General features: G+C 46.2%; 1 protein-coding gene across 1 annotated transcript; it reads right to left on the reverse strand.

Annotated features, from left to right (window-relative positions):
* Positions 1-1397: 1397 nt before the first annotated feature.
* Positions 1398-10081, reverse strand: LOC146645974 (uncharacterized). Its single transcript, XM_085391198.1, has 2 exons — positions 9223-10081; positions 1398-3484 (listed from the first exon to the last, which is right to left on the reverse strand). Exon 2 carries the CDS (start codon positions 3190-3192, stop codon positions 1678-1680), a length of 1515 nt encoding a protein of 504 aa, XP_085247324.1. The 5' UTR covers positions 3193-3484; positions 9223-10081; the 3' UTR covers positions 1398-1677.
* Between the last annotated feature and the right edge of the window lie 252 nt (positions 10082-10333).

Raw genomic sequence — 10333 nt, forward strand, 5'->3', positions numbered from 1 at the left:
TTGACCTGTCTGCTCTCGCTGAGTCAGAGCAACACGAGGTACGGTTACTTTTGCGGAAGTACCGCTCTGTTTTCTCCACTTATGAGGGAGACTTGGGCTGCACAAACCTCATTTAGCACGACATACCGCTACTCGATGACGCACCTGTCCGGCAGAGGTACAGGCGAATTCCTCCTTCTGATTATGAGGCTGTCAGGGCTCATATCAACCAGCTACTGGAGGCCCAGGTAATTAGGGAAAGTAGCAGCCCTTATGCCTCTCCCATCGTGTTGGTCCGCAAGAAGGATGGAAGCCTCCGGCTGTGCGTTGACTATCGTTTGCTGAATAGCAAAACAAGGAAGGACGCCTTCCCCTTACCTCGCATCGAGGAAAGTCTGGATGCCCTAGCTGGCGCACGCTGGTTTTCTACCATCGACCTGGCCAGCGGGTACAACCAGGTGCCAGTTTCTGAGCCGGATAAGCCCAAGACCGCTTTTTGCACGCCGTTTGGCCTGTTCGAGTGGAATCGTATGCCATTCGGGCTGTGAAATGCTCCTGGTACCTTTCAGCGCCTAATGCAGAGGATGTTCGGGGATCAGCAGTGCCAGTCATTACTGCTGTACCTAGACGACATCATTGTGTTCTCCTCGTCTGTCTCTCAGCACCTGCAACGGCTAGAGATGGTGATGGCAAGGCTGCAGCAACAGGGGCTCAAGGCTAAGTTAGAAAAGTGTGCCTTTTTCCAGCAGAAGGTTAACTACTTGGGCCATGTAATCTCCTGTGAGGGTGTCTCGAGATGTAGCCAGATGGGCTACTCGCCTTCCGTTGTTTTTCTTCTCTCATTCTCTCTCTCTCTCGCTCGCTCTACCACCCTCGCTCTCTTTCCACTGCACTCGCTCCTTGTATCAGGTGATCGGGTTAATTGGGAACCCACTGATAGGTTTGTAACATAAACCTATTCGCTGGAACGTTAAGGACAATCTGCTACGCAGCAAAAGCAAGACTCAAGGCACCAAAGTTCTCTGGTTACTCATGCATGAGGGAGACCTGGCTGGAGCCAAGCGTCGTTCCACCACTTGACCTCTGTCAGACTCTCAGCCAGGTTTCCCCACAGCACTCCTTTTATTGTGGTTACATGAATATGCATAGGGTCATTAACATATAACATCTTACATAGGTATACATGTGAACAAAGAATACTGTGTGTGTGTGTGTGTGTGTGTGTGTGTGTGTGTGTGTGTGTGTGTGTGTGTGTGTGTGTGTCAAAGGTCATATAACAACATGAAAGCACGAAGGCAATCATCCTTGGTCAGGAAGAGGGTAGACTAGACCCCCCCGGTAAGGAAGTCCAGCAGTTCATCTAAACAGAAAAGCACTTAGACTAAAACAAATGTAGCTACGTTAATCCTACCATAAAACAAGATGCGACCTCTTCCCATGCCCCCAAGATGCAGGTGTGCATTCCAGTGTGGAATACACACCAAGCCTCTGTAGCCTGTTAAAGATCACACAACTTATCACTACACAATTGATTATACACCTCTAAGCATATATGATTAAATGTTTCCTAATACAAATGACAATAATAAAATCTAAACCCAACATCACCACCCTGTATTGTCATTTTTTAAGGCTATACGGCATATATATATCTTCAGCTCTACACCACTTGTCAACATTTTCAGTGCAGGCTTCATTTCATACACACATATTAGCCTTAGCATCCATGTCACTCTGCTGCAACAGTATGTAATTGGTAAAGGTGTTAGCAATCATTTTATTCACCATCGATCTTACACATGGCAAAATGCAACCTGTAAACAAGCAAAGCAATGCCAATAATGTAAGAATGGGAGTCAAAAACCGTAGGAACATATTCCACCATGGTCCAGATGTCAACCAGGCTATCCAGCCTTGTGACGCGTCTCCTCCTGATGTGTGGTCTGCCACATATTTCTGCAGAGCAGTTAAGTTCTGCAGTGCCTCATAGATGTCTCCTCCAGTCGTATATCCATCCGGAATAAACGTACAACACGTCTCTCCAATCAGCCTACACACTCCTCCTTGTGATGCTGTTATCAAGTCTAGGGTCAGCCTGTTTTGCAGTACCATCGTTCTGATGGCCTGTTGCTCCTCCGCTAAGGCTGTTCCCAGAGTCTTAGTGAGATTAATGTGTCGCAGTAAGGCATATCGGTTGATCTCCACATGATCCCGCACCTCTGCAACTCCGATGTTTGGGATCAAACTTTGGAAGAACTTAGCTCCTCCACTCCAAATGCGGAATTCTCGCGGCACTCCAGTGTCTACTGTCACTCCAAACGAGTCAGGTGAGGCTAAATTCACCTCACGCTTCTGTCGGTTGCTAGGGTGATGTTCAACTCTGTCCATGAAGAAGACATGATCGGACAATTTCACCACGGCACACAATCCTCCCCATCCCTCAGGGAGTGATAGATAGGCTTTATGTCCACACAGGAAATACCAATCAGCCAAAACTCTTGTTCCTTTACTGCTCGGCACCGTCCTTGCACATCCTGTCCACTTCTGACTCTTCGCCTTTACTGGTATCCTGTAAGCCCGGTTGGACTTGCATTCAGTCCTCCTTAATGTCAAGTTCTCAGCACACTTTGCATCGGTCAAGCATTTCATACACCTGCTCTCATCCTCTGGAGGGCAGTAGGTGTATATGTATCCACATAAGTGAAGCGGCAACTCCCCCACTGACAATGATCCATTGTTCATCACACACAACGGCAATTGGGCTGTATTCAGCTTGTTCAGCAATATTATGTCCGGCAGTGGGTCTGACACTTGAGGCCAGGCCAATAAGTCAGTTTGCTCAGAACAATTCATGTTTAGAAGTGGTGACTTACTCCAGGTGATGTTCAGAGGTGTACTGTAATTGGCCTGGGACCAGAGGACTCTGTTGCCAGGATGAGTTGCTAAGCCCAACAGACACCAACTCCTGTCCTTTGATATGCTATACGGCCACAGTCCAGATGTATATGCGGATAACGGCATATGGGCACACACATAGCAGTCCGTCCTATTGTTCAAGTGGGCGGTTGTATTCATAAACTGCCACCAAAAGTTTGTAGAATAGCCATGAGGGTATTGGGTGTGGTTTCCTTGAACATACAGGGTCTCCACAGCTGACCATGATGACATCAAAGCCATTACACCCAGCAGGGTAGACAACACTTTACCAGCCATTCTGATGAGTACCTGTGGCTCAGTTGGTTTCTTCACCGGATTGAGACGAGGGGCCCTGGAGGCTTTCCCCCCCCTTTGTACCCGGTCTTCCTGCCACTTACTCCGAGCTGGCCTGGATGTGTGTCACCTTCTTGCAGTGGCTTTGGTGTATCCAGGTGGGTCGTTCTGCAATCTTCACAGCTGTCGGTGTTGTCAGCAGGGCCTGGTATGGTCCGTCCCACCGTGGCTTTGACCAGCACTTCCTCTTTATGACCTTTATCAGCACCCAGTCCCCTGGCTTCAGACGTTCTTCCTGTACAGAAACAGAATCATCTGGCAGATTATTTGCACTCATGACTTCTTTGCTTTTCAGCATTTTAATCATCCAGTCTGCTAGTGTGTTTTCTTCTTCTGCTTTATCATTATCATTACAGAACACTGGAACTCTAAATGGCCTGCCATATATTATTTCAAAAGGCGTTAGGCCATTATCAGTTGGCGTGATTCTCATATACATTTTCACTAGCTCAATGCAGTCTACCCATGTTCTGCCTGTTTCCTCCATTGTTTTCCTGAGTCTCAGCTTTACTGTGCCATTAGTCCTTTCAACCAGCCCTGCACTCTGGGGGTGGTATGAGCAGTGCGTTTTCAGTGTTATCCCCAGATGTTGTGACATTTTCTCAATTACTTCATTCACAAAATGAGGACCATTGTCACTGTAAATAGTCTGGGGGATCCCATGCTCTGGGATCACATTTTTGCATATTACTTTAGCCACTGAAATAGCATCTGCTTTCTTAGTGGGGACAACTTCTACCCACTTTGAGAACGGGCACACAATTACCAGGCAGTACCTGTAGGTGTTACAGTTAGACAACTCAATGAAATCCATATGGATTACTTCAAATGGGTAGCTGGGTCTGGGAAACCTTCCTTGTTTTGGTCTAAGGTTCCCCTGAGCATTATGTTTACAACATATTAAACATGCTTTACAAAAATGTTTTGAATAAGCATTGAATCCCAGTGTGAAAAACTGCCGTTCAACTGCTGCTACCATTTGAGTTGTCGAGACGTGGCAGAGTCCATGACTCAAAATTGCAGCAGTCCTATATAGGTTCTTAGGCAATATAGGTTTATCACAAAGATAGTAGACATCACCTCTCAGGCTTGCTCCTTTAGTGAGCCACAGCTGTTTCTCAGCTGGAGGTGAGTGTGACTGCATGTCTGCCAGCACATCATGTGTGATGGGCATAGTTTGCTCCTGTGCCGCCAGAATATGAACCCCATGTGTTCCAAGGGCTGCTTCCTTTGCAATTTTGTCTGCAAAGGCGTTGCCCAGTACAATGGGGTCAGTGCCACGTGTGTGTGCTGCACATTTGCAAACTGCAACTTTACTAGGCAGTAAGACTGCTTTCAACAGGGCCTGCAACAATGTCGCATGCTCCACAGGTTTCCCTGTTGAAGTTGTCATGCCTCGTCTTGACCACTGAGCGGCAAAGAAATGAAGTGTAGCATATGCATACTGACTGTCTGTATATATAGTCACTGCCTGCCCTTCAGCTGCTTTACAGGCTTCCGTCAGAGCCACTATCTCAGCTGCTTGGGCAGACATGGAATGTGATAACTGCCCAGCACGGATGACCTGCACATCATCCACAACAGCAAAGCCTGTTTTAGTCTTTCCCTCTGCTGTTTTAAAACTGGAACCATCAACAAACCAAATCTTGCCCTCAGTGAGTGGTATGTCCGTTAAATCACTTCTAGGTTTACACTGTGTTTCCACATGCTCACTACACACATGTGGTGTACCCTCCTCCTCTGTGGGCAACAATGTAGAGGGATTCAAAGTAGTACACCGCTTAATAGTTATGTGTGGCTGGGAGAGCAACAGTGACATTAAAGACAAGTGTCTGGCAGGTGACAAGAATGTCATTTTAGTCTGCAGCAATAAAACATCAACCTCATGTGGGACCAGCAGGGTCAAAGGGTGAAACAAAACAATTTCACCAGAACACTTTACGGCTTCAGCGGCTGCACACACAGATCGCACACAGTGAGGTAAGGCACAAGCCACAGGATCCAGCCTCTTAGAATAATAAGCTACTGGCTTCATGCCACCTCCACATTTTTGTGCTAACATGGATGTCATAAAATGTCCTTTACAGTCAACAGTTTGAACAAAAGGCTTGTTATAATCTGGAAGCCCTAGAACCGATGCTCCTGTCAGCATCTGTTTCAGCGTGCACAAAGCTTGCTCCCCCTCAGGGGTCCAACTTAAACTTTCTGACATAGCCAAAGGCTTACTGTACATCATATCTAATAATGGCTGCGCAATTTCAGAGTAATGGGGCATCCACGATCGACAGAAATTTAGCAACCCTAGGAATTGCATCATGTGTTTCTTTGTCACTGGCCTAGGTGCTGCCAAGATAGCTGTTTTCCTCTCTGGGTGTATGCTTTTCCCTGCTGCACTAAGCAGATGTCCTAAAAATTTCACTTCTGTCTTTACCCACTGTAGCTTTGAAAGTGAGGCCTTGTTACCTGTCTCAGCTAAGTGAGTCAGCAATGCCAATGATATGTCTTTGCAGTTCTTCTCTGAATTGGATGCAATTAAAATGTCATCGACATATACCAACATCTGTGAATGTGATGGAATCACAAAATCAGACAGACAATTTGTAATATTCTGTGTGAAAATTGTAGGACTATCACAAAAACCTTGCGGCAGTCTGGTGTATGTGTATTTTTTGCCTTGATACGTGAAACCAAACCAGCCTTGCGAATTCTCATGTACTGGTATGGAAAAGAAAGCATTACTTAAATCTACCACGGTGAAGTGTGTCATGTCTGGTTTAAGCTGATTTAATAAGGTGTGGGGGTCGGGGACGCATGGAGCTATACTCTCCACTGCTTGATTTACAGCTCTTAAATCTTGAATCATGCGCCACGACTGTGAATCAGCCTTTCTAACTGGGAAGATGGGTGTGTTACATGCTGCTTGTGGAGCTTCAACTAGTATCCCTGCCTTAATCATATCCTCTATTACTGGTTTAATGCCTTCTACTGCATCAGGCTTTAAGGGATATTGTTTCACTCTTGGCCTAAAAGACGTTTTGGGTTTTATAACTACTGGACTCGCTGTTGTTATTAACCCCACATCAGTCTTCCCAGTAGACCAGAGCTTCTCTGGGACCTGTTTAAGCTCCGGGTGATCTTTGACATCTACAACATATCATTCTGCTGTGTCATTCTCACTCCCCTTTAAATGTGTTTGTGGTGTAGTGTGTGTCACCCATCCCAGCTTTTTACGAAAGATGCTGTGCTGGATGTCTGTCTCCCAACCCCCTCCAGCTTGCTGCCACATTCTAACACTCTCCCCCTGTCTCACCAAAGATGCTAAGTCTGTCCACTCGGCTGTGACACTCTTTGTCAGTGAAATGTGTGGTGTTTGCCCTGTAAAGAGTTGTTGTGCAGCTTCAGAAAGGATCACACTACATCCAGCCATGGTTTCACCATCAGTATATATCGCTTTTATGGTGATTCTCTGTGGCCCTAATTTCAGCACTTTATCTGTGTAGGCCTCATCAGGCCCAGGCATGGTCTTAAATCTCAGTGTGACATGCAAATCATCTGGTGGCTGTATGTCATGGCTAGTTGTCAACATTTCCTCAGCTGCAGCTAACAGTTTACAGTTTATTTGATCAGGTCTGGAGGCCGACAGGTCAAGTGTCCAGTAATAATGCAAATCCCCACTGCCCTGATGAACCATTGTCTCAGCAGTTTCACCTTTTCCTGCAGCTATCATCCCAATGGATGTTGGAATTATTGAAATTCCAAGTTTCATCATCATATCTCTTCCCAAGAGGTTCACCGGACAAGTTGGGCACATTACAACTGAACTCTGAACTGCCTCTCCTGTGGTAGGATCTCTAATCCAGACTGGTTTAGAGATTCTATGCTGATTTAACTGACCATTTGCAGACTTCACATAAATTGTGCCATTTGAAGGGTCAACTCCTGACACATGATCTTTTAAAACAGTTTTATCTGCACCTGAATCACACAGAAATTGAACAGTTTTGCCTTGCACAGTTAACGTGCGAACTGGTTTTACTTCTTTCCCTGACAGATTTAACAATACTTCAGTCAAATCTAGAGTCTGAAACACAGGCTGTTGTAAATTCTGGCAAAGTAAGGGATCATTTGTACATGTATGTGTGTTAGCAGTGTCAACAGGTGCTAGTCATTTATTATATGATGGATTTTGTGAATACGGCTGTCTATACTCCTCAGGTTTGTTCTTGGGGCATTCTCTGGCAAAGTGGCCCCTCTCCCCGCATTGATAACACCTCTCATCTCTTCTACGGGTATCCTGGGGTCGCCATGGGCCTCTACCTCTCCTACTCCTGCCTCTGTTTTGCCCTCTTCCAGCCTGTCCCTGAAACAAAATTTCATCTACTAAAAAGGCAGCGGCCTCAGCGCTTTGTGGCTTCTTTTTTTTATTTTTAATGACTTCCTGTGCGTGGCGGGCCCAGTTCATGCATTCAACGGACCCATCAGTGTTCTGATTGACATTTTGTTTCCTGATGAGAGCAGCAATGCGTGGATGGAAGCCATTCATCAAAGCATGTTTTAACTGCTGCTGATATGGGCTGGCCTTCTCTGCACTCTCTTCAAGGCCACTATGTTCTTTGAAAACTTCCTCTATTCTTGCCCTGAACTCATGAACATCCTCTCCTTCCTTCTGAATGCATTGGGCAATTTTGTTGTAATCTACAGAAGCTTTAAAGGTATTTCTAAGACGCTCATAAACCCCGTCAACTTGGCCTCTTAAATTTGCATGGCCATAGGGTAGGACGGTATTACCATCCCTCCCTGTGTAGGTGCCTCGCACCCGAGCCCAGTTATATGTGAGACACTTCTTAAAGGTGGCTTCTGTTTCCTGACCGTTTAAACGATACGAGGAGCAGAGTTGCTTGTGTCGGGCGATAAATTCATCAACATTAGTCAACGGGTTTCCTAAATCTTTACATGCCTCTGCACATTCAGATTCAGTCCATGGCCTGTAAACACAAATAACACGGCTTCGGTCATCCTCAACACCAAAATGGGGATTCGCGACCTCCACCATGGGAAAGGTATCATGGAAAGGGGAGGCAGGCATAGCAGATGCACTCGCCTCATGGCTTTTAGATTTGGATCTAGTGTTATAAGGACTTAAATATTCTGCTGCGGCATCCCCAAACTCCAGCCGTACTCTGTCCTCCTCCTCTCTCTCTCTCTTCTCCTGCTCCTGCTTTTCTTCCTCCTCTCTGACCTCTCTCTCTCTCTCTAATGCTGCTCTACGCTGTTGGTCCTTTAACGTCAGCACCACTGAAGTAGACCGCACCGTTTCATCTTCAGGTTTCACAGCTAATGCCTGCAAAGCTGCTCTCTTTGCATTCACTGCCTCCTGTCTTTTCTGCGCCTGCTCTAACCACAATTTAGCGGACGCCAGTTGTAACTCTCGCTCCTGTTTCAATTTCCCTGTCGCACAAGCTGCTTTCACTGTCAACTGGTCTACTAACATTTGACATTGTCCTACAACCAATTTACCTTCAAAATCATATTTCTTGCGCCAATGTCCTAAATACTTTGTGCTACCGGGAGCGAATTTCATCATAAACTTCTCATCACCCTCTGGCACACTCTTGGTTGCTTGAGAACCCATAATAACAACAACAACAGCTGACGTCACACACCACGCGTTCTGCTCTGCACACACTCACACAACAACAACAACAACAATGACAATAATGACAACAACAACAACAACACAAAATAGGCCTACTCCGGACTTGCACCGGACCGCTCGGGACCCTGACCCAGCTGTGGGACGCTCACCCACTCGCGCGACAAAACCCAATGAAGGGACGCTCGGGACACACACCCAGGGCGATTTCAAAACCGGACACACACCGGACGCTTGGGACCCTTGGGCGATTTAACCAAAACTTCTTTTTCGGGACACTAACCCAGCTCTGCGGTTATAGAGTCGCTCTCTCAACTTACTTGGTGTTGCTCATTGCGTGTAGCATCAGTCCCGAATCCCGTCAATCGCCATCCATCAAGGAGAAAAACAGACGGCTAATCCACCGGCCCGATGACGAATTCTCACGCCTCGGGACTTTGTTGCAGGACCACTATAAGTCCTGGCTGACGTCAGTCTTTCGGTGTGTCTCTTTTCCCCTTGGTGAATGTCGACTCCAGGGATCCGGCTCTCGAAGGACCAATTAATGATAGGTTTGTAACATAAACCTATTCGCTGGAACGTTAAGGACAATCTGCTACGCAGCAAAAGCAAGACTCAAGGCACCAAAGTTCTCTGGTTACTCATGCATGAGGGAGACCTGGCTGGAGCCAAGCGTCGTTCCACCACTTGACCTCTGTCAGACTCTCAGCCAGGTTTCCCCACAGCACTCCTTTTATTGTGGTTACATGAATATGCATAGGGTCATTAACATATAACATCTTACATAGGTATACATGTGAACAAAGAATACTGTGTGTGTGTGTGTGTGTGTGTGTCAAAGGTCATATAACAACATGAAAGCACGAAGGCAATCATCCTTGGTCAGGAAGAGGGTAGACTAGACCCCCCCGGTAAGGAAGTCCAGCAGTTCATCTAAACAGAAAAGCACTTAGACTAAAACAAATGTAGCTACGTTAATCCTACCATAAAACAATAAAACAAGATGCGACCTCTTCCCATGCCCCCAAGATGCAGGTGTGCATTCCAGTGTGGAATACACACCAAGCCTCTGTAGCCTGTTAAAGATCACACAACTTATCACTACACAATTGATTATACACCTCTAAGCATATATGATTAAATGTTTCCTAATACAAATGACAATAATAAAATCTAAACCCAACACCCACCTGCACATTGATTGCAGGGTGGCGCTAGCCTGTATAAAGCTAAGCCGATGTCTTGTTGGATTAATTCCTCCCGAGCTTCTGGTACGATACAGCAGTAAATGCTGGCGTACTGCGACGGACTGATCAGCAAGAGCCGATTATACGACAGCTACAGGTATGCTCTCGCTTAACCTTGGATTCCCTCCGAATACTGGAATTGGTGTTAATATCCTTTTCCGGCCTGTTGTAGCGCAGCAGTCTG

The sequence above is a fragment of the Rhamphochromis longiceps genome, linkage group LG19, assembly GCF_057381845.1.
Source record: "Rhamphochromis longiceps isolate RC_006_pf linkage group LG19, R_longiceps_female_GT1.1, whole genome shotgun sequence".
Classification (NCBI taxonomy): domain Eukaryota; kingdom Metazoa; phylum Chordata; class Actinopteri; order Cichliformes; family Cichlidae; genus Rhamphochromis; species Rhamphochromis longiceps.

Excerpts from the sequence above, each read along its gene's own strand:
- LOC146645974 (XM_085391198.1), bottom strand. The coding sequence starts at position 3,192 with ATGGCTGGTAAAGTGTTGTCTACCCTGCTGGGTGTAATGGCTTTGATG.